Genomic DNA, 25,706 nt, shown 5'->3' with positions numbered 1-25,706 from the left:
CTCCTCCCTATTTGAAACACTTAGCTGCTTGCCCTTAGATGATCTCTTAACTAGATTCCTTGCTTTCAACATACTTTCACCATTTGATTTTTTTTTTTTTTAGTTTTAGGTGTACAACATATTGTTTAGTATAGTTGATTTATAATACAATATTAGTTTCAGGTATACAACATAGTGATACAAGTTTTTATACATTATACTCCTTTTATAGTTACTATAAAATATTGGTTATATTCCCCTGTCCTATATAATATATCCCTGTAGCTTATTTATTTTATAAATAGTAGTTTGTGTCTCTTAACCCCCTACCCCTATCCTGAACCTCCCCCCTTCCCTCTCCCCACTGGTAACTACTCGTTTGTTCTCTATATCTGTGAGTCTGTTTCTTTTTTGTTATATTCACTAGTTTATTTTTTTAGATTCTGCATATCCATGATAACATACATTGTCTTTTTCTGTCTAATAAGCATAATACCCTCTAGGTCCACCCATGTTGCTGCAAATGACCTTATTTTATTCTTCTATATGGCTGAGTAATATTCCATTATATATATATGTACCACATCTTCTTTTTTTTTTTTTAACATCTTTATTGGGGTATAATTGCTTTACAATGGTGTGTTAGTCTCTGCTTTATAACAAAGTGAATCAGTTATACATATACATATGTTCCCATATCTCTTCCCTCTTGCGTCTCCCTCCCTCCCACCCTCCCTATCCCACCCCTCCAGGCTGTCACAAAGCACCGAGCCAATATCCCTGTGCCATGCGGCTGCTTCCCACTAGCTATCTACCTTACTACGTTTGTTAGTGTGTATATGTCCATGACTCTCTCTCGCCCCGTCACAGCTCACCCCTCCCCCTCCCCATAACCTCAAGTCCGTTCTCTAGGAGGTCTGCGTCTTTATTCCTGCCTTACCCCTAGGTTCTTCATGACATTTACCACATCTTCTTTATCCATTCATCTGTTGATCAACACTTAGGTTGCTTTCATATCTTGGTTATTGTAAATAATGCTGCTATGAACACTGGGGTGCATGTATCTTTACAAATTAGTGTTTTTGTTTTCTTCGAATATATACCCAGAAGTGGAACTGCTTGATCATATGGCAGTTCTATTTTTAGTTTTTTGAGGAACCTCCATACTCTTTTCCATAGTGCCTGCCCTAATTTACATTCTCACCAGTGTACTAGGGTTCCCAAATTTCTCCACATCCTCACCAACACTTGTTATTTGTAGACTTTTTGATGATAGCCATTCTGAGGGGTCCAAGGAGTCCTGGGGCTGGTGTCACACGGTGGGTGGGGATGGGGCCCAGGGGATCCCGGGGCTGATGCCCACCCACCAGTGAGTGAAGCCAGGTTCTAGGGCTAGTATTGGCCAACTGGTGGGCAAAGGCAGGTCCTGGGGTCTCTGGCTGCAGAGCCCAGGAGTCCCAGAGCTGGTGTGGAACCACTGGTGAATGGGGCTGAGGCCCAGGGGGTGCTGGGACTGGTGCATGCCCACTGGTGTGTGAAGCTGGCCCCAGGGCTAGTGCCAACTCACAAGTGGGTGAAGCCAGGTCCTAGGGTGTCTGACTGCAGGGCCCTGTGGGTCCTGGTGCTGATGAGCTAGAGGGAGGGTTCCACAATGACTCTTGCCAGCACCAGTGTCCATGTGGTAGAATGAGCTCCCCTAATGTCTGCTGCCAATGTCTACGTTCCCCGGGTGCACTCCAGTTGTCTCCTGCCTCTCTAGGAGGCTCTCCAAGATCAGATGATGGGTCTGATACAGGTTCCTTTCAAATTACTGCTTCTGCCTTGGGTCCCAGAGGATGTGAAATTTTATGTGCACCCTTTAAGAGTGGAGTGTCTATTTCTCATAGTCCTCTGGGTCTTCAGAAAGTGAGCCCTGCTGGCCTTCAAAGCCAAACATTCTGGGGACACGTCTTCCCGGTGCAGGACCCCTGGGCTGGGGAGCCTGATGTGGGGCTCAGACCCCTCACTCCTTGGGGAGAACCTCTGCAATTGTAATTATCCTCCCATTTGTGGGTCACCTACCTGGGGGTATGGGTCTTGACCATGACTCCACCCGTCCTACCCATCTCACTGTGGTTCCTTCTTACTGTCTTTAGCTGTAGATCTTTATGCCTCCAGTCTTGCTCATCAATAATTGCTCCGTAAACAGTTGTTAATTTTGGTGTACCCGTGAAAAGAGGTGAGCTCAGGGTCTTCCTACTCTGCCATCTTGGCCAAGCCTCTAACTTCTCTCAACCCTTTAATTCTTTAATACAGAAATATTCACTTAATCTTTCATGTAATTTTTTTCAGAAAATAGAAAAATAGAGATGACCAACTCATTCCTGAGTATTCATTTCTCAAAGAATTATAAAAATATGTGCATTTTCTAAGGGAGAACATCTGAAACTAAAGAAAGTTGTGGGTATGTAATGGGTGGGAGGGGTGGAACACAAGACCCTCTGGATGCAACTACCATCTCAAGCTGCAGACCTGCACTTGCCAATACTACAGCCACTATACACACAACTACTGAGCACTTAAAATGTGGCTAGTCTTACCTGAAAGGTGCTGAAATTACAAGATGTACATCATTTTAAGACTCAGTATGGGGAAAAAAGCAAAGTATGGTATACCAATTTTTAAATATTACATGTTGAAAATGACAACATTTTGGATATACTGAGTTAAATGAGATCTATCATAAAATTCACCCATATTTTACGTTTTTCAATGTGAAGACTAGGAAAATTTTAATTACATTGTGGTTTGCATTATATTGCTACTAGACAATGCTGCTATTTGATCTCCTAAGACTTTGTTGAATAGATTGGCCTCCTGTGAAAATAAGTTTTACTGGGCATAACTAAGTACACTAAGCCCTTATCTGGTAAGACACAATATCTGTAACTCCAGGTTATTGCCAAAAGCATATAGTCTCAAATTATCTCGGTCACTTACTACTATTCCAAAAGCTCATTTGGCTCACCTCAAGGAGAATAACTTTCTCTCATTCCTTTGTCAGCGTTTCTTAAAAATGTGATGCCAGAGGACATGGCCCTCCATTTCAAACATGCATTTTTAAACATACATATTACGGGTCCCATCCCAGACCAAATGAATCAGAATCTCTGGTAGTTGGGCATGATCCAGTTGATTCCTCTTTACAATAAACCTTGAGAGCTACTACTCTAGATCAGCCGTCAGCAAACTACGGCCTGCAGGCTAAATCCAGCTAGCTGCCCATTGTTGTAAATAAAGTTTTACTGGAATATAGCCACACCCATTTGTTAACCTACTCTCTACAGCTGCTTCTGCAATACAGCTACAGAGTTGAGAAGTTGTGACAAGAGATTTATGGCCCGCAAGGCCTGAAGTATTTATTTATCATCTGGTTCTTTACAGCAAAAGTTTGCTGACAGTGCTCTAGACAGTCTAAATTTTATTCTGTAACAACTCAGAATACCAAAGGAAAGATACCTGAAAGTATAGTTCTGCAGCCTCGGAAAATGAAGTCAACTGAATTATGCTTTGGCATAAGTTTCTGGGCTTACAATGACAGGTCTATTTTTAAAAACCTTCAAAAACGATTCCTGGAGGGATGGTTGTTGAGGACTTCCATTCTGTCATAGTCCCTCTCTGATGAGGCCCAGAGGCAACACAGCTCTGTGTTTCCAGCACAATAGTTAACATGTTTGAAAACCAAAGAATTATGAACTATATACTCATCTTATCTCCATGTATCTTTTGATGACATTTTTCTGGGCTAGTACCCCCCTCCCTCAGGGCAAAAGAAAACTGAAGCACAAGAAGAGCCCAGCTACAGAGTGGAGTTTACACTGACCTTCTTTCTAGACAGGAGTTCCAGACTTGCCTGAGTATTACAACTACCACGATGAGTTGGTGTGACACTTTTAACACATTCAAAAAATCAGATTCTGTTTTCTCAACATTCAGAATCTTTTCCTACTTTGCCTAAGTTCTGTAGTAAATAACCTAACATTTCCCCACAACTGACAAAACCAGGCAAAACTGTAGAAAGGAGAAACGTACTTTAGCTAATTTAAGTGTCTTATTTTATTTTCCTTATTTAAAAACTAAGAAGGTATTAGGAAAAAACAAATGTAATGTGATACGGTCAAATTACACCTATGGTCCCAAATGATCTAGCTTCTACCTTAAGAAATCATAAAAAGAAGAGCAACTTAAACCCAATGTAAGCAGAAGAAACATTAAAATAAGAGCAGAAATCAGTGAAATACAAAGCAGAAAATAAAAAATATCAATGAAAAGAAAAGCTGGTATTTTGAAAAGGTCAATAAAATTGTTAAACCTCGGGCTTCCCTGGTGGCACAGTGGTTGAGAGTCCGCCTGCCGATGCAGAGGACACGGGTTCGTGCCCCAGTCCGGGAAGATCCCACATGCCGCGGAGCGACTAGGCCCGTGAGCCATGGCCGCTGAGCCTGCGCGTCCGGAGCCTGTGCTCCGCAACAGGAGAGGCCACAACACTGAGAGGCCCACGTACCGCAAAAAAAAAAAAAAATTGTTAAACCTCTAGCCAGGTTGACCAAGAAATAAGAGAAGACACAAATTACCAATATTATAAATGAAAATGGGCCACCATTACAGATCCTAAAATATTAAGATAAGAGAATGACATGAACAATTTTATGTCTATAAATTTGACAACTTAGATAAAAGGAACTAATACTTTGAAAGATACAAACTACCAAAGTTACCAAATAAATCTCCAAAAGCTAACAAAGAAAAAATACATAACCTGAATAGTCCTATATAAAATTAAAGAAAATAAATTTATAGTTAAAAGCTTTCTCACAAAGAAAACTCCAGAACCAGATGGCTACACTGGTGAATTCTACCAAACATTTAAGGGAGAAATACCTTCAGTTGTACACAAACTCTACCACAGAACACAATAGGGAAGAATACTTCCCAGCTGCTTGTTTTGAGACTGGTAGCTTTCCTTACTCCAAAACCAATAAAAACACAAGGAAAAAGTACTAACCAATATTCCTCATGAACACAGAAACAAATACCTTCATAATACATTAGCAAATCAATCCGGCAATATATAAAATGAATAATACATCACAACTAGGTAGAATTTATCTTGGGAATGAAAGGCTCTTCAACATCCAAAAAGCAAGAAACTGACCATACCAACAGACTAAAAAGAAAACTCGTATGATAACCTCAATCAATACTTACCAAAAAAGCACTGGCAAAATCCAACATCTATTCATGATTTAAAAAAAAAAAAAAAAGCCTCTTAGCAAAGTTAAGTATAAAAGGGAACTTCCTCAACCTAGTAAATAGCAAAACAGAAATACAAGGGAACTTCCTTAACCTCATAAAGGGCATCTACAAAAACCTTACTGCTAACATCATACATAATAGTGAAAGAATGCTTTCATTTAAAATTTGGAATAAGGCAAGGATGCCTGCTTACTGTCCCTATTCAACAACATCCTGGAAGTCCTAGCAAGTACAATAAGGCAAAAAAAAGAAATGAACAGCATATAGATCAAAAACGAAGAAATAAAACTGCCTCTCTTCACAGATGAGATGACTGCATAGAAAAAGGCCAAAGAATCTACCAAAGGAGTTCCTAGAAAACTTAAAGTTCACTATTTAAAAAAAAACAAAAATCAATTGTATTTCTACATATTAATAGACAATCAAAAACTGAAATTTAAAAAAATACCGTTTACAATAGCATGAGGAAACATAAAAAATATACTTGAGTAGAAATCTAACAAAACATGTGTAGAATCTGTATGCCGAAAACTACAAAACCGTAATGAAGAGATACATCACATTCAGTGTGGAATACTCAATACCGTTAAAGTGTCAATTCTCCCCAAATTAATCTGTAGATTCAATGCAATCCCAATGAAAAATCCTGGCAGATTTTTTTTAATTTGACAAACTTATTCTAAAGTTTATATACAGAGACAAAGGAACTAGTCAAAATAATTAAAAATAATAATAGTAAGTTTGGAGGATTCACACTACCTGATTTCCAACTTAATATAAAGCTACAATAATCAAGGCAGAAGTAACTGGCAAAGGACAGACACACCGATCAATAGAAGAGACTAGGGAAAGGCCGACACACATATGGTCACTGATTTTTGACAAAGGGAGAAAGCAATTAAATGAAGAAAGGATAACCTTTTCATAAATGGTTGTTCAAAAAATTGGACATCCGTATTAAAAAAAAATCCCCTAAAAAGAAATCTTAATACATACAAATTTTAATTAAAACAAAACAAAAACAAAACAAAACCTTCCAGAAGAAAACAACAGGAAAGATATTTGGGACCTTAGGTTTGGCAGACTTCTCAGATACAAAACCAAAAGCAAAATCAATAAAAGCAAAAACGACTTTATCAAAATTTGAAACTTATACTCTGCAAAAGACACTGTTAAGAGAAGGAAAAAGGCAAGCCACAGACTGGGAAAAATATTTGCAAAACAATACCTATTAAAGAACTTGTATCCAGAAGATATTCAAGACTCTCAAAACTCAGTAACAACTTCTGTGCAACAAGGGACACAATTAACAGAGTACAAAGGTAATCCATGGAATGGGAAAAAAAACATTTATGAGTCATATTATCTGATAAGGGGTTAATGACCAAAATATATAAAAACTCCTACAATTCAACAGATAAAACCCAATTTAAAAATGGACAAAGGAACTGGACAGATGGCAAATTTTGTTATGTGTATTTTACCACAGTTTAAAAGAACAGTAAGTATAAAAATTAATAAACAGAAACCTCAATTAAAATAGAGTTGGGGGCTTCCGTGGTGGCGCAGTGGTTGAGTCCGCCTGCCAATGTGGGGGACGCAGGTTCGTGTCCCAGTCCGGGAGGATCCCACATGCCGTGGAGCGGCTGGGCCCGTGAGCCACGGCCCCTGAGCCTGCGCGTCCGGAGCCTGTGCTCCGCAACCGCAAAAAAAAGAAAAGTGAGGCCCGCGAACTGCAAAAAAAAAAGAAAAGTGAAGAAAAAAAAAAATAGAGTTGGGAGGCCAGAAGAGGGAGCATTCATGCACTGTGCTGTTAGCAGAGCCTAGCAAGAAGAAAGACTTCCTCTTCTTGCCTGCCAAGAACTCAGCCAATGACAGACTGTCACAATTCAGCCAATGAAAAACCACTACACTCTGGACTCTCAATTCCTCCAATGGACTCTGTTTACTACAGCCCTCCCAACTTCCTTTTCCCCTCTATAAAAGAGTTCTATTTTTGCTGGGGTCTTGCACTGTGTCTTGCAGTAGCTGCAGACTCTGAATTGCAATTCTTTGTTGATCCCAAGTAAACCCATTTTTAAGGTCAATATAAGAAAACAAAAAACCTAATTAAAAATGGGTAAAAGATTTGGACACATTTTACCAAAGAAAATAATGGATGACAAATAAGCGCATAAACAGATATTCAAAATCATTAGTCTTTAGAGAACTACAAACTAAGAACAATTCCATTCCTAGGAATTTACCCAAGAGAAATGAAAAGCTATGTTCATTCAAAAACCTGTACACTAGAGATTTATTCACAATCACCAAAAACTGGAAACCACCCCAGGGTACCAAGACTGGAGAATGAATAAGCAAATTATTCTACATTCATACAATGGAATACTATTCAGCCATAAGAACTACTGATATAAGTACATCACGGAGAAATCTCAAGTGCATTAGGCTAAGTGTAAGAAACCAGTCTCAAAAGGCTATGTATTGTATGAGTTCACCTACATGAGAGAAAAAGCAGGCATATAGGAACAGAAAACACATCAGTGGTTACTCAGTGCTCAGGGTAAGCGGACGGGGTTGACTACAAATGGCAGAAGGGAAAATTTCAGGGCGATGGAATTGTTCTATATTGTCTGTAGTGGTGGTTATATGACTTACATGACTAAATGCGTTTGTCAAACTCAGAACTGTACACTAAGGATGAATCTTACTGTGTGTAAATTATACCAATAAAAATAATAAAGGTATTAAGAAAATAAATGTAATGTGGTAAAACACCAAATTATTCTATAAAAACCAGCCAATTAAACATTTATAAGGTACGATGGCATATGTTTAATCTGATTTAAATATGCTATCAGCACATTTCAAATAAATTCAAGCCATACCTTAGCTTTATAAATTAAAAGTTAAGGTATTATTAATGATTTCTTTCACCATTTAGGGAGACACAAAAAAGTCTTATCTGAAATCACTGTTTTTTAATAATTAATTTACCCACTGTCTATTATGTGTAGATTCAAAGATTCACGAGACAGTCAGGTGCAGGGTGGTTCAGGAACATGATTTTCCCCCTTTCCATTTTCCTAGTAATGGATATAGCTGGTAGAAATAGTAAGTGTAAAATATTTAAATATTCTCTAATCTCTTTCTGTACATTCTCTAAGGAGAAGGGTAATCAGTAGATTCAGCTCTCTTCAAAGGGAGGATAGGAGAGATTTATGGGAGGCACTACTTTATGTCAAGCATGAGGTGGCATAAGCCCCATTTTTAACACTGAAAACCAATGCTTTAAAGGCCGTTTGGTCACTTGCTCATTTCTAAAAGGAAGCAGGCAGCAGTAGGATTCAAATTCAGGGCAGTCTCATTTCAGACAAAGCTCTTTTTTTTTTTTTTAAAGCTATTATTTATTTAATTCTTATTCCAGAATTTTCCATCTATTTCTAGTGCCATGTGGCATGCGGGATCTTAGTTTCCCAACCAGGGATCAAACCCACTCCCCCCTGCATTGGAAGCACGGAGTCTTAACCACTGGATCGCCAGGGAAGTCCAAAAAAGCTCTTACTCTTACCCAGCTCACTGCGATTTGCTCTCTGCCCATCTGCAATTGCTTAAGCAAGAGCTTGGCTCTGCATGTTTCAAATCAAGGAGTATCTTTTAAGATTTTATTACTCGCATGACCCTGTTCAATTTTAAACCCCAAGCCTACAATACATACATATTACTCAGAAAAGCTGAAACAGTTTACAATTTACACGAAAATACGGTGACTTTTATCTGATCAAATTTTTAAAAATAAACCACTTAATTTCTTAAGTCATGATTAAAAACAGCAATATACAAATAACAACCAAAAGGATATATGAAAAAGTAATCATGTTCACTTTTGACCTTAATAAAGAATTTATTGCAACTCTAATTTTAAACAAAGGAATATAGAAAAGTTCTTCCCCTTTCTTCTGGCTTCCTGACATCTGGCTTTCCTCTATTGTTTTCAAAAGCTGCCAGTATCCTGACCTACACACAGATTATTTACTTCAACAGAACTCACCCTGTGAAGTGTCACCGTGTGTTGTTCCCATATAGCTGTTTCCTCCATTGCTGTGTTCTGATAAAGAAAAAGAAAAACAATAATTATCTTTTAAGAAAATGTCTAATAAAGTGAATGAGAACAGCCAGCAAACAATTTAGCACAGTAAAAAAACAAAATTCATACTTTCAATATTAGATACTCTAAAAAGAGCTTAATAATTATTGAAGGTTTTTTGCTTGCTTTTGTTTTTGTTGTAAGAGACAGGAAATTACACACAGGAACTTCCTTTGTTTTTAACTTAATTTGGACAGATGCCACTCTATATTCATTTCATGCCAGCTGAAATCAGTGTTCAAGCTAATTCTGCAACTTTATACTTAACATCAGATAGAAATGAACAGAAGTTGGAATAGTATTTTAAAATATCTAACGAACAACACATAAAACATTTAAAAGTATTCCTTAATGTTGTGCAAAGGAAGGAAACGTCAAATACCTCTGAACTCAGTAATTATAAATACACATATCACAGGAAAACAGATAAGACCATTTGATAGGTTTGGTCAATGGCTGCTTCAGTATCAGTTAAAACATTACTGCTCTACCTAGTTTCAATTTTACTACAGAATTATCTTCAAGCTTTGTTTATAACCCTGAAGAAAAAAAAAGGCTTTTCTAACATACATATCATGCACACATGCCCATGCCACACACAAAAGAAACAAAAAGGAAAAACAAATAAACAATTCCAAACTCCCTGCCCCAAAGAACTGCCTTAAAATAAAAGTGATGCAAGCTCCAATAGAGGTGCTCAAATGTCAGTGTAGTTCAGGTTCTTCTCCTGTCAAGAACTTTTTACTGAAGAGAGAAATAAATCACTATCTAACAGATAGACACTAAAGAATTCAAAGTAAATTTCTTATAAATTGGGTTAATTGCTCTTGGAGGCTTAAAGTAATTCAATCTCTTTTAATGTTACCATTTTCTGTAATTGGGGTTCCTGAACATATGTATCTACAATTTGTTTAAAGGCTTTTTCAGAGGTATCACAAGGTAAGGTAGAAGTGAGAATGCTGAGCACGATGCTTCCAGGACATCACTTGTCACCCAGCCTTATCAATGTCTATTCCACAAATAAGGTTTGTTTTCTACTGCACTGCTGTCACTACCATCATGAGAACATGTCCACCAAGGGGCCCTGGACCCATTTCTCCTTTCCCACAGCAACTTTAATCGAACATTAATGCCACTTTAGAAAAGGAATCCCTATAAAGAAAGCCTGCTTCCCTAAATACAAAGCAACTAGATTAACTTTCCTGCCAGATGAATAAGAGAGGGAGAGAAAGGATCCCTCTGTTCACTCCCATAGATAAGAACTGTCAACCAGCATTTTGTTTCAATCTTTCAGTCAAGTGCAGCAAAACCTCCTTTTAATGAGACCTCTGCTGGAAACAAAGCTGTTTTGTTTTTTAAAAAAATTGACCAGCATTTATGTATTTTAAAATATACCTCCATCAATGTGACACAGTGATGATATGAGTAATTCTGCTAAACATCAAGAGTCCTACTAAAATATACAGGATAAAAATATCTGCAATTGCCAGTTTGTCCAATCTTAGCTGACTTATTAAAAATGAGAACTGCTTGCATGGCTTTAAGCTTGTCTTGCCTTGATCTACTTCTTAAACCAGCAGCACTGCTTCACTACCCTTTTAATTCCTTTCCTATCAGTGCAAACTGAAAGTGATCTGATAACCAGAGAGGACCTCCATAACATATTCTTTGGAACGAAAATTTATCATCCTCCATATGGTTTTAATGGCCACACAATTTACCATTTAGTAAAAGAATATGAATCAAAATAAGAAAATTCATTTAATGCGAAGGGAGGAAAAGCAGATTATGAAATGGCTTGTATATTGTTATCCTTTGTTTAAACGTGAATATGAAAAGAAAGGCTAAAAGGATATACAAAATGTTAACACAAATCATCCTCAAAGTGAAGGGATTATGGGTAATATTTTTTCATTAGGTTTTTTTTTTTTTGCTTTCCTTTCTCCATTCCCAGTCAGAATAAACTGCCAAAATATTTTAAGCCACATTCATCAAATCCCACTTGAAACTTCAAATATCTATTTTTAACTTTGCTTTTAGGAAAAATCAAGTAATATTTAAGATTCTTTTATGTTTTATTGTTAATTATAAAAAAGTATCCTGTTAGTAAGGGATTTATAGAATAAGGTCTTAATGTACAAGCTTCTAGGAGTACAATAAGAGAAATTTAGATTATTTTGTTTATATAAGGGGAAAAATAAAAATACTAAAACAATTGTTCTCAGCATTCCAATCAAAATTAATGTTTCTTCAGAAAAGTACACAACTCAACCAACTCAATGGCTTCCCCCACATGGGTAATACAATAGCTCCCTTCTCTATTAAAGCCAAACACAGCCTTATTAGCTTGATTTATCAGAAGGGAGACCAATGTGCAAGAAAGAAGCCGAGAGAACGAAACATCAAAAAGGGTGGTCAGTTAGGCTCTTAACCTGTGCTCTAAAGCAATTGAATCCATAATATAAATAAGTTGTTATGCCTTGATGATCCTAATCACTTAAAACACACACACAGAGAAAAAAGTGTTACTAGTTTAAACCATGGACCATTCCATCTCTCTCCACTCTCAGGCCTTTGGTTTCCTTCAGTGGCAAAAGCAGCAAAATTCTATCCATGGCTGTTTATATAACTAGGCAGACTTTATGAGGAGTTCTGAAGGAACTGAGAATACAAATACAGTAAAATATAATAGTAGAATCTTACTTGACGGGATTCAAGTACCCACTGTAATTCTTTCAACTTTGCTATGTTTGAAAGTGAACATAAAATGTTGGGAGGTGGTGAGAGGAGATTCTTATTAAATCACTCAGAAACTGAAGGCTAAAATGGATATAAAAAACTTTTAGTACTACTAAATGTGATACTTTTGAAATTTGATACTTTAGATTTTAATGCTAAAATTTTGATACTTTAGAAAAAGGAGAAAGGGGATTTCCTTTGATAGAATACCTAAAAAAACAAGTGGCCTCTGGGGTGGAGAAAGAGAAATTGGGGCAGGGAGGTAGGGAATCTTACATTTTCACTGTGAGCCCTTTTGTAATGTTCTATTATGTTCATCTACTACTTACTCAAATAATTTTTGAAACATCATCCTTATTGTAAAATTGCTTACTTGTCATTTTTCTTACTGGTAAAAAAAAGCAGAATGCGTAACTGGCAGAAGGATTTTCTGGTAAATGAATAGTCTCATTCCCAAAACATTTAGGCTTGTGGGGAGACCGCAAGTAAAAAAGTGTCACTCCTCTAAGAATGATTACAGCACTATCATTCCCTATAACTATGAAAGATGCTGTTAAACAGAAAATGAACTAAGCCAGAAATATCAAGATCACAGCCCAAATCTGCCATTAACTAGGTAAGTAAACTTAGTGTTCCTCATTTAGGGAATGGTATGACATTATCTCAAGTAAAAAGTCCTGTCCAGCTCCAAAATTCTATTAGACTGTAATTTCAATTCCAAACAGGCTGCAAATTCAATAATTAGTGAAGCACTGTAGGCATCCAGAGGAACTGTAATCGTGGCCACTGGACTCTGAGTTCTACATACACTTCTAAGTCAGTGTCAACTGACCAGAATCACAATTTCTGAAAAAGCAAAAAGCTGCATTTCAGAGAGTGCCAAGAGTTTGTTTGGTTTCTTTGTTCTAAGCTCCAGCTGGCAAAGACACTACTCAGATCACCAACTCTGAAGGGCTTCCTGCCAAAACTTAAGATCCTAATTCTAGGCAGTTTCACTGTCCTTTAGGGCTGATTACACATCAAGTGGGGAAAAGACAGGAGAACACAAGAACGGACAAGAAGGGATGAACCTGTAACTGGGAGAAGACCAAATCCAAGACGGAATAAAGCCAGTGTTCTCCAAATGAAGGAAAATCTTAACTCCTCAATATTCACTGAGTATATAGCCAGTTAAAATTTACCATCCTTATGGCTGTAATTTTAAAAACAATCCATTCATTTATTCAATCCAGACATTTATGCTAAGTGCTGTAGAGGTCAAAAATAGGTCCTTCTTCCTCCTTAAGGACTCAAGGAGAGGCTTATAACACTAGATAAATGTGTATACAAGGTGCCACGGGGGATGGAGAAGACGCTGCTTGCTGAGAAGATGGGAGACTGAGTCCCCGAGAAAGAAACATCTGAGTTCAAGCTTGAAGGATGACCAGGAAAGAAAATGGGGAAAGATGTTTCCAGAGAAGAAACAGGGTATCAGCAAGGCTGTTGATGCTGCACATAAAGCTGGCTTTGATGTGGCTGAACAGTACCATTTGTGGAATAGGGAAAGGGTAAAATAAAAAGAGAAGCTGCAGAAGTACATCCCAACAGGCCTTGTAACAAATCTAACGCTAAGGACTGTAAACTCAATGGGAAGACACTAAGGAACTTTAGGCTGTCATATTCCACAGTCAGGACTCATTCTGATGGCTGTGATGTGGAAGAGGGAGTTGAGGCAGGGAGACCAGTTAGAAAGTGGAAATAAAGAGGGGGAGGAGCTAAAGATGGCTGTTACAGGTTCTGAATTGACCATCTGCGTGAAAAAGCCAGCAGAAAAAGAGATTACAAATTCAGTTTTAGTCACCTTTAATTTAAGGTGCCTGTGGAAATACTGAAGCAGAGATATAGGCAGTAGGCAGGTGGATATAGGAGATCTGGCACAGATAAGGATCTAGGAGTAATCAACAAAGTAGTATTGAATCCAAGAGAAAAGATCCAATTACCAAAGGACTAAGATGACCCTGTGCACCACAAATATTCTGAGGGGAAAAAAGGAAGAACCTAAGGAACCTGAAAAGGCACAGCCAGTGAGGAACTAATATAAAAATGTCATTTATTGTCCAGAGAATACACCAAAACAAAATATAAAAATGGAAGATACCATAAAAGAATAAAATTTTCATGTTTTTTAAATTGTTGGACCCTTACATATCAAATATATACTTTAAATAGTTTATTCAGTACTATCTCTTAAATAAAGCACACTGAGCTCCTTCCTGATGACTTGTGGTCCTCCACCAGGAATATCAAGTAGCAAACACAGAGGTAACACTGGTGGCTCTGAGTTTTTCTTCTCTATGCAAAGTTGTTATGCTGAATTGTTTCTGAATTCTCCTGCCCTCCAAAGTGTTTTGTTTTTTGTTTTTTTGCTTTCCATCCAAAATAGAAAGCAAGATTACCTACTGAGATAAGGTTGAGCCAGGAACTTAAGAAGTACAACGTAAGTTTTAGTGAATAAAACAAATGACCCCTGCCCCTCTTTGACCTTTCAGTTAAGCATTTAATTTCAAATGTGATCACTGCTATGCAAATAAAGTACAAAGAAAGAGACTAGTGTATCTGCTAAAAGGTGGGGAAAATATACATTTGGATTGATCTGAAGGGCTGTCAAGTAAACTCTCAAAATGGAGATGTCCTGTCCAAGACAGAATAAAAAAGATAAATCTGAAGTCAAATGAAGAGTGGTGTTGGAGACACTCAGGGAATTCAACAAATCTCACAAACAGGATAAGAACTCACTAAGCATAAGAACTAAAAATAATGATCAAAGTAACACTGCAGCAATTGTGGGATGACAGCCTCAACAGAAAGTAAGTAAATCGAGCATCTGACATCCCACTATTCTCATCACCAGTTAAATTTTCAAATACTTTACTGTGTGTTCACTACTTGGCTGACAATTCAGGAGACAGATGATGAGATGGATAGGATTAGAAAATATTAAGAGCTGGAAGAAGGACACAGGTGGGCCTAGAATTTTTTTGGTTGATCAAAGCTAGAGATTTGCTTAAGTAACTTCACAGATAAATTGCTATATTTGCCAATGTCCTAAGATCAAAGTGAAAGTGTTACCAAGTCCAAGCTCGCTCTGCTCGCCACATGACAGGCCAATGAATCGGAGACAAGGTATTGAGGCAAAGGAATATTCGGAAAGCCGGCAGACCGAGAAGATGGCAGACTAGTGTCTCTGAAAAACCATCTTATCGGGGTCTGGATGCCAGTTTCTTTTATAGAATCAGAGAAGGAGAAGCAGTGAGGAAGTAAAGTAAAAGGGCCATCAGTCTTGCAAAACATCTCCTGGAATGACCAGCCCCATTGAGGGGATGTGTTAGTTTCTTTTTTCTTGCAGCCAACTGACAGGTGGGCAGAGTTCCCTGAGGCAGGCCATTATGTGTGATTATAATAACAAAGGCAACAAAAAGCAAAGGTTAAAGTCCAAGAAACAGATCCTATGTGGAGTCTGATTTAGCTCTTCCCTGTTACAAAAGAATATCAGTTTAAATAAGTTACCATTAAACCTTGAGAAATTCTCATCAGGGACAGTTACAGATAGCCTCGAAAACTTAGTGCTTTCCAGTTATTCAAAATAAAACTTTTTAGGTTGACATTTTCTAATGGCTGAAAGTGGATAAAAGACCTTTCAAATTTTTTTCCAGGTAGAAAGGGGAAAGGAAATGGGGTAGCATAGATGAGGAAGTGATATTTCTGAGTGTATCTTTTTGTGTAGCAGTATTGTTCCATGATATATTATCCTCCATATATACAAAAGTCTTTCTCCAGGGGTGAGGGGAGAAATGGGTAAAAAATTTAAACTGTTTTATGCGTATACTAGAAGTGAAGAAATAATAGATAATGAGAACTGGGTTTCTATTGCTGGAGAAAAAAACTATAAATAAGAAAAGGAGGGAGGCTAAACTGAACTCTATGATGTGAGATCGGAATCTGAGGTCAGTATAAACCCATGGTTTTCAATATACATGCAGATAGATACAGAAATAAGAGTCTTGTAGATATGCATATGCCTACAGGATTCCTAGCTCTGTCTGCTGAGAGCCTAGAAGAAAGAAAGACTGCAATGAGCACAGCTAGCTTGGAGATCTTAATTTCTAAATACGAGTCTTTAATAAAACAAACCAGAATTTCTCAGAGAAGGGGTTGGTTGCAGGGCTGGGTCAGGAAAATGCAGCATGAACCTGGAATATCATGTGGCACTAGAAATGAAGGTACTGCTCAAAAAATTATGGGGGTTTGTCAAGAGAACACCAGCTTGAAAGAGCTTCTAAAGGCCAAAGCTGGAATAATGTGAGCAACAAAATAATATTAGACTTTAACCCACAGAATAATAACCCTTGAGTCCATACTGATGTAATCAAACAAATAAATGGGAAAGGGACAGCTCTTCATTAGAGTGGAATTTCAATTAAATGTGAAAGGAAATGGGAAAACAGAATTACCATCAGCCAAACTCCAGAAACTGTTCCAAATAAAGATCCACCCACAGATGATAAAACTAGTGGGTGAATGTTTGAGGACTAACAGTTAAATTAAGCACAGCCCCAAATTATCTCCTCCAAAATATTTATAAATTACAGAAACACAGTAACTTTACAGTGGAGAAATACCATCTTAACCAAGGTAAACATTACCAATAATAAGACAGATCAATATCATGAACCCCTTGAGATGATGAACAACATGGTTTTTGTAGTATTCTTGCCAAAAATGCACGACCTCATTCCAATGATGAAAAAACATCAGACAAACCAAGTTGAAGGGCATTCTAAAAAATAACCAATCCTCTTCAAAAAGTTATAAAAGACAATGGGAAAACTGAGGATCTGTTACAGAGTCAGACACCAAAAAGAAGTAACAACTAAATGCAAAGTGGAATCCTGGAAGAGAAAAAGGAAGAACTAGCAAAATTCAAATGTGGTGGGTAATTTACTTATTATTGGATCATTGTTCATTTCTTATCCTTGATAACTGTTCTACAGTTGCAGTTATGTAAAACGTAAGGGGAGTGGAATGAAAGATATAAGAGAACTCTAATATTTTTGCAACTTTTCTCTAACATTAACTCAAAATTTAAAAGTTTTTCCAAACACAAAACAAAAAGACAACTTACAGACTAAGAGAAAGTATTTGCAAATGATGTAACCGATAAGGGCTTAATTTCTAAAATACACAGACAGCTCATAAACCTCAGTATCAAAAAAACAACCCAATCAAAAAATGGGCAGAAGACCTAAATAGATCTCTCTCCAAGGAGGACATACAGATAGCCAAGAGGCACACGAAAGGATGCTCAACATCACTAATTATTAGAGAAATGCAAATCGAAACTACAATGAGGTATCACCTCACGAACCTGTCGAATGGCTATCATCAGAAATTCTACAAATAATAAATGCTGGAGAGGGAGTGGAGAAAAGGAACTCCTGTACGTTGTTGGTGGGAATGAAAATTGGTGCAGCCACTATGGAAAACAGTATGGAGGTTCTTTAAAAAACTAAAAATAGAGCTACCATATGATCCTGCAATCCCATTCCTGGGTATATATCCAGGGATTAACAGATATATATCACTATATATAAAATAGATAAACAACAAGGATTTATTGTATAGTACAGGGAACTATATATTCAATAGCTTATAATAACCTATAATGGAAAAGAATCTGAAGCTGTACACTTGGAACACGACCTTGTAAATCACTACAGTTAAAATAAAAATAAATAAATATTCACAGAGCAAAACAAAAAAGGAATGGTAATGACAAGATTAATAAGGAGCTGAAAATTGCTAGGTACAAAAGAATGCCATCTTGACCACATTTGCCTTGGGCAGTAGAACATCTAAGTCATATTCTGAACTATCATATATGAGCAAATTCATCAAATTCTTATCAAAATCAAGAACATTCTTTCTTTAGCTGCTAAAATGAAGAATTAACCTATTAAAGGAACCTGAATGGGTAGTTAACAGGTCTGGTTTTGGAGTTTCTTTGGTTATTCCTCCTCCTTACTAAATCACTATCTGATTTTCAAAAAAAAAGAAAAAAAACTAAAAAGTTTTAGGAAGTCTTTTCAATTTCTAAATAATAAAATATATGAAAAACCATGATACTTCTCTAACAAAGCACTCAATGGAAAACAGCAAATTTGTACACTCGACAGGCCACATTTCTTTAAAACCAGCCTCCTTACTTCACCTCAACCCTAAAACTATTTTAAACAAATCACAAAATGTCTAAGGTAAAGTAACAAGCTGTGTTTCAACTGCTAAGCCCCACTTGGGCGCACTCCACCAGGCAGCTCCCTGGTTCCCAGACCAGGCACCTTGAGGCTGAAGACTTCACTATTACGGTGGAAGTTGCGATAGATCAAGGTTCGGTAAGAAGTAAATATACCAGTCTGAATGCAAGCTGTTTGGTTATTAAAACTTAGAACTTCTTCCATACAAACAAAGAAGCAGTATCACTTATTTTCATGTAAATCTGGGCTTTTAAAGTTTACCTGCTAATATCTATCTAACGAATCTAGTATTCACAGCCAGAAAATCAATAAAGACAAAGCACCTAACAGAAAAGATGGGCTGAGGGCTTGAGGAAGCGCTTCAAGCAAGAGGACAGTAAACACGTGGGAAAGTGCACAACTTCCTTATTCAACAGGGCAATACAAATTAAAAACACAAGTAAAGGCTACTACACAACCATACAATAAGCTAAAAGAAAATAATAATGAACACTCTAATCAAAATGCACCACTAGTGGACTTCCCTGGTGGCGCAGTGGTTAAGAATCCACCTGCCAATGTAGGGGACACGGGTTGGAGCCCTGGTTCGGGAAGATGCCACGGAGCAACTAAGCCCGTGCGCCACAACTACTGAGCCCAAGTGCCACAACTACTGAAGCCTGCACACCCATAGCCCGTGCTCCGCAACAAAGAGAAGCCACCTCAATGAGAAGCCACCTCAATGAGAAGCCCATGCACCGAAACAAAGAGTAGCCCCCGCTCGCTGCAACTAGAGAAAGCCCACACGTAGCAACGAAGATCCGACAGGGCCATAAATAAATAAATAAATAAATAAATTTATAAAAAGAAAAAAAACCTCACCACTAGTAGGAGTGTAAATTGGTATCACTGCTTTGGAAAGCTGGGTAAAATAAGCATACTGTATGATCAATCAACAGAAATGTAACATATATTTACAAGAATGTTCACAAAAGCACTATTCTTTTTTTTTTTTTTTTTGCGGTATGCGGGCCTCTCACTGTTGTGGCCTGTCCTGTTGCGGAGCACAGGCTCTGGACGCACAGGCTCAGCAGCCATGGCTCACGGGCCCAGCCGCTCCACGGCATGTGGGATCTTCCCGGACTGGGGCATGAACCCGTGTTCCCTGCGTCGGCAGACGGACTCTCAACCACTGCGTCACCAGGGAAGCCCAAAAGCACTATTCTTAACAGCCAAAAACCAAAAACAATCTAGATGTCCACCAATCATAAAAGTGAAAACAATGCAACATTCACTCAATGGAAAATTACAGAGCCATGAAATGAATAAACTCTAACTACACAAATCAACATGGATGAACACTGATCAGTGTTGAACAAAAAAAGCCAGACATAAGAATATGTTTCCCTTTAAGTTTAATAACAGGTAAAACTGAAAAAAACACTGCAAAAGAAAAACTACTAGGGGGGAACTAGCCCTATCAAGTATGGCCTCTTAATTAAGACATACTATAAGGCATCTACAATTAAAAATGTGATACTGGGGCACGAGCAAATAGACCAGTGGAATAAAATGGGAAAATTCATAAACAGACCTTCAAATCACTGGAAAAATCAGTGTATGAGAAAGGTAACATCTCAAATTACTAAGGTAAAGATGCACTTTTTAATAAATGCGGCTAGAACATCTGGGCTGTCATTTGGAAAAAAAATATATTAGATCTATATCTCACCACACACAAGAATAAACTCGAATGAATTTAGGAATCTAAATGTAAAAAACAAAACCATACGAGTACTAGAGAAAACCTGGGTGAATTCCTCTTTAATGCTGGTGTAGGGAAAGACTTTCTAAGCATAACTCAAAATCTAATGGAAATAAAACAAAGTATGTAAAAAATTTTAAATGTCTGCTTGACCAAAAAAAGAAACACAAATACAAAACACCATAAACAAAGTCTTAAGAAAAGTGCAAGATAACGCCATGAGAGCCAGTATCTCTAAAACATAAAGAAATCAAAAACTGCAGAAAAAATTCAGCAGAAAAATGGGGAAAAAAATACATCACAAAAAGAATATTAAGATTTGAAAAAATGTTCAAACTCAGTCATAATTAGAGAAATGCAAATTAATATAACACCAAGATGCCATTTCTCACCTGCCAAAGCAGTCTGAGGGCAAGACTGTGAGGCTATGTTCACTCACAAATATTTCCAGGGGAAATGCAAATTCATCCTGCCTTTCTGGAGGTATATCTGGCAATACTGGGGCTTCCCTGGTGGTGCAGTGGTTGAGAGTCCGCCTGCCGATGCAGGGGACACAGGTTCGTGCCCCAGTCCAGGAAGATCCCACATGCCGCGGAGTGGCTGGGCCCATGAGCCATGGCTGCTGAGCCTGCACGTCCGGAGCCTGTGCTCCGCAACGGGAGAGGCCACAACAGTGAGAGGCCCGTGTACCGCAAAAAAAAAGTAAATCTGGCAATACCTAACAAAACTGAATGTGTACCTAACCTTCTGACCCAGAGATCCCACTCTTAGGAAATCTGTCCTGAAGATAAACCTCCAAAAATGCGACTATACATATGTACCAGGTATTCATGGTAGCAATGTTGTAACTACAATACTGGGAACAACCTGTATGACCAAACTTGGGAGAACGGATGAATAAATTACAGCACATCACAGAGCGGAGTACTATGCAGTCATGAAAAATGGAAGATCTCTATGAACCGACATGGAGCAATTTCAAAGACAGACCTTTAAAAGAATAAAGCAAAGTGCACACATATCAATAGTATTCCATCCTTCATGAAGGAAAGAAGGGAATATAAGATTATATACATGTATCTGCTCATTTGTGCAAAAGAAATATAGAAATGATAAACCAGAAACTAAAGAAATTGCTTACAGATTAAGTAGGAAAGGGGTGGAAGGGAGAGGGTGGTAGGACTGAGGAAGGAATGATATTTCTTTGCAACACTGAACTACAATAACGTATCACATACCCCAAAATAACAAATAAATAATTAAAATTAACCAGGATGAGGTGGTGGGAACCAAAATGGAATACAAACAGTAGCAGATAAACCTATCTATTACAAATGAATACCACAAGCGAAGAGGATGGGTAGAAAAACACTCAGCTAAGTAACTGTGGAAAACACTATTCTGACTGGATACTGTAATGTTAAAGACACAAAGAACTGTATACAAACACTGTACTCGAGTTAAGTCAATCTGTTTCTCAGAAGGATAGGATGGGTTAACAATCTGCTAACTACTGGACAGGTACATGAGGATTAAACAAATAACTGAATATACTGTAGACAATGAGCTGATTTCTCACTGTCAGAGAAAGAAGTTACAAGAAAGAGTGAAGGCTAGAATGAAGAGTGCTGGATAGGAATCATGGCGTCCATATAAACCCATGGTTTAAAACATACACATACAGATAACTAGATACATGAGGAAGAAGAGGCAGCTCTTCCTTACAAAGGAATGTGGAAGAAATGAGAGAAATACAAGATCACTATTTTAGGGAAAAAACATCGTAATAACTGCTGCAGGCAAGATCAAAGAGCATAACCAGTGGGCAAAAGTTTGAAGAGAAACAATCTCAAAGTATCTTGCCCAAGATATTTATCAATTACAAAGGGAAAAACAGTAAGTACCTCACCAAATGTTCAAGGTTATCATACCAGTAATAAAACTTAAATATCACATACCCTTTCCTAATCTGATGCATAACCTCAATCCAATCATGAGACAACATCAGACAAACCCAAATGGAAACATTCTAAAAAATAACTGACCGGCGTTCACTGGAAGTGTCCAAGTCATAAAAGACAGGAGAAGACTGAGAAACCCGTAAGGGCTGTCAGAGTTAAAATGATAATATATTGGATATATGCACAAATAAAATATTAAAATTATTTTCACCTGTTAAACTTTTTGATGTGGTTAACAAAATTTAAATCATGTTATGTGGCTCATATGATATTTCTATTAGACAGAACTGCACTGGCTCTAATCACCAATTTTCAGGAAGTACAGAGAGCAAGAAACATTGTACTATGACAGGGAAAATCCAGACCAAGAAATTGCATAGGACAAACAATTCTGTTCTTCACCAATAAAACTGCACCGTGGGTGGGGAGGCCAGGGCCAGGGCCAGAGCCAGATGGGAGAATCCTACAGTCTAAAAGACTTAGGATGGGCTTCCCTGGTGGTGCAGTGGTTGAGAGTCCGCCTGCTGATGCAGGGGACACGGGTTCGTGCCCCGGTTCGGGAGGATCCCACGTGCCGCGGAGCGGCTGGGCCCGTGAGCCATGGCCGCTGAGCCTGCGCGTCCAGAGCCTGTGCTCCACAACGGGAGAGGCCACAACAGTGAGAGGCCCGCGTAGCGCAAAAAAAAAAAAGAAAAAAATCTTAAAAAAAAAAAAGACTTAGGAGACACACCAAACAATCACAATGGGAGGACTTTATTTGGATCCTGTTTTTTCTTAAATATATTGAAAACAGAAGTTGATACTTAAGATAATTAGAAACTCCATTGACTAAATGGTGGATTTTTTAATTTACAATTTGTTTTTAAAGTGTGATAATAGTAATATAGTTATTTTTTTTAAAAGAGTTCTTATCTTTTAGAGATATATACTCAAATATTAGATGAAAAGACATGTCTGGTGTTTGCTTCAGAATAACGGGGGAGAAAGAATACAATGGGTAGAAGTATAGATGGAACAAGACTGGCCGTAAACTGACAACTGGAGCTGTGAGGCTAGCATGGGGATTCATTACACGCCTCGTATACTTCTGTATGGGCTCGAACTTTTTCCACTTAAAAAAAAGGAAGGCAATTGAGGGGACTACAAGTTAATTATTGAATCTAGAAAAGACCCAAACTAAGAATCCTACGACCAAGATGCCAGGCCATTATGCAAAGTTTCCATGGGCTGGCTCCTCAGCAGCTGCCTCCCCTTCCAGGAAAGATAAGTGCAGCAGGTCCTGGAGATGCACTAGGACCTTCTGGGAGTTTCTTGGCTGAATGTAACCTGGTCTATTACCAGTAAGTGAGCAACAGAGTGAAAACAGTGCCTCTGGTCCAGGAGGGACGTCAGATTTTAATCAAATAAGCAGCAGACAAATAAGTACAAGTTGTTGTACAGTGAAATACAGGTAAAGCACAGGGAGCTTAAAGCAGAGTTCTGAACTGTCTTCTGGGCTCAGGACAAGGTTCTCGAGGTTTAGTATTGGGACATGGCTATCTGAGGAAGACAGGTCCTCAGAGCTCTGCCTGCTCTGGCTGGGGAACAAGGCGGGCAGGAAGCCCGGTTGCAGCCGCAGCAAAATGCGGGAAGGACCTGTGGGAAGGACCTGTGGGACCAGACTTGGCAGTTCAGGGAATTACAATCATCTTCACCAGCCTCAACACTGACTTGACCAGAGGCACAAAGGAAAAGCATCTCAAAGTGAAAGGACCAGTTCAGATGTATATACCAAGACTCTGAGAATAGCTACAAGGAAAATTCCTGGTGGTGAAGGTTCTAAGACTTGGGATGGTTTTCAGAAAAGGCTCCACAGCGACTCACTGACTTGCACAGTCCTGAGATGGTTAAGCAGATTACCTCCATCAACACTGAGCCAGGAGTCAGGGCTGAAGTCACCACTGCAAATGCTGAAATCAACTTTTAATAAGTTGATAAGCACTTGTCAAAAAAAAAAAAAATTGGCACAGATGCTGGGTGAATGAGGGACAGAAGTAGGGAAGCTTTCCAGGTAGAGAAAACAGCATGTGCAAGAGCCCTGGCGTAGGAAAGCACTTTCCACGTTAATTCAAACAATACTTGAGTTTATTATAAGCTAGACACTCTGTTAAGCTCTGCGATGACAGGACACACCAAGATGACCTTTGTTCTCATGGAGCTTACAGTCTAATGACAGAAATGGATGATCAAAAAATGTCACAACTGAATATATTACCACAGGCTTAAATAAATACTACAAAGAAAGGAATGAGTGCCGTGAGAGGAACTCAAAGACAAACCTGGCAGGAAGTTCAGTACCCGCTAGGAACTAAAATGAGGACAGCACAGGTTGAGAACAGAGACCAAGAGGGGGGAAAAGATGCAAGGTGAGGCTAGAGCAGTAGGTAGGGGTCAAATAATCCTGTAGCAGTTTACTGATCATATTATGGATTTTGGTCTTTTACTTCTGAAGTCAATTAAGAAGCCTAGGAGTTTTAGAATGAGCATGTGTACTGGGGCACAGGGAAAGAGGGGGTACTAATCAAACTTGAATTTTGAGATGATCGTTTCAAAAAGACAGACTGTAAGGGACAAGAAGGGGTATGATACTACTTAGGAGGCTATTACAGGAGTACAAAGAGAAGAACAGAATGTGTGTATGTGTGTATATATCTGTTTTGGAGGGAGGGGGGATGTAAATGGTAGAAAGTACCCATGGAACGAGTGGAAAGATATGAGGTGCTCAGGAGTTAAGAACTGAACAGAATCTGCTAATCGGTCAGGTCATTCACCCTACCAGATATGTAGCCCAACTGAACCAGGTACACTGGAGTAGTAGTCTTTAGTCTCTATTCCCTAATTCGTCAGACAAAAGAGTGCCTCTCTTACTTAATACTACCGTAATAAAATTTTCAAAAGTATCTCGGGAGCTCAAGGACTTTCTCTGACACCACAACACATCTTGCTGGTCTGGGACTCAACTAACCCTTTGTCCAGTTATCAAATACATACATACATACCTAAATATGTAAAGTAAGTAAATGTTTTAAGAGTGCACATTCACAGAAATACCATAATTCCTATACACCTCTTCCCTGATATTAAGGTGGGCTTCACTTAAAATGTTTTTATTAAAAGATACAGCCAACATAACAGCTCACCCTGTTCTGGGCACTGTGCTGAGTGTACAACCACCCTGAGACGGGTCCCTGAGTGTACTGTGATCATCTGAGCTGTACAGATGACAACACAGTATTAACTGGTAGACTCAAGATGCAGATTCCAGAGCCTAAACTCACGTAATAAAGTAACAAAGACTTAGGGTTATTCAATGATAAAACTTTTCAGTTCTTATATTGCTTGACCCCTCTCTGTGCAGGGTCTGGCCTACCAACAGGCAGGTCCCTCTCTGGAAACTCTCTATTCCCTTGCTGGCCTTTCTCTTGTGTCACTACACTCAGACCACATTCAAATGAAGAGCTTGTATTCATCAAAAGACCATTAAGAGAATTGGGCTTCCCTGGTGGCGCAGT

At 38.4% G+C, this 25,706-nt stretch overlaps 1 protein-coding gene across 12 annotated transcripts in view; it reads right to left on the bottom strand.

Annotated features, from left to right (window-relative positions):
• The window catches only part of TJP1 (tight junction protein 1), a 350,674-nt gene that overhangs the window by 81,754 nt on the left and 243,214 nt on the right, over positions 1-25,706 (bottom strand). For all 12 annotated transcript variants that reach the window (XR_003429203.1, XM_027089108.1, XM_027089109.1 and 9 more), the window contains one exon: positions 9,326-9,382. Coding sequence is in view for 11 of the 12 variants with exons in the window: in XM_027089108.1 (XP_026944909.1) it covers positions 9,326-9,382 (57 nt within the window). In the remaining variant the exon portion in view is untranslated. The remainder of the gene's footprint in view (positions 1-9,325; positions 9,383-25,706) is intronic.

This window comes from Aethalodelphis obliquidens, unplaced genomic scaffold (assembly GCF_003676395.1).
Source record: "Aethalodelphis obliquidens isolate GAN/ISIS:26980383/991018 unplaced genomic scaffold, ASM367639v1 scaffold65, whole genome shotgun sequence".
Lineage (NCBI taxonomy): Eukaryota > Metazoa > Chordata > Mammalia > Artiodactyla > Delphinidae > Aethalodelphis > Aethalodelphis obliquidens.
The sequence above is the reverse complement of the archived record's forward strand: the minus strand, read 5'-3'. Positions and strand labels throughout refer to the sequence as shown.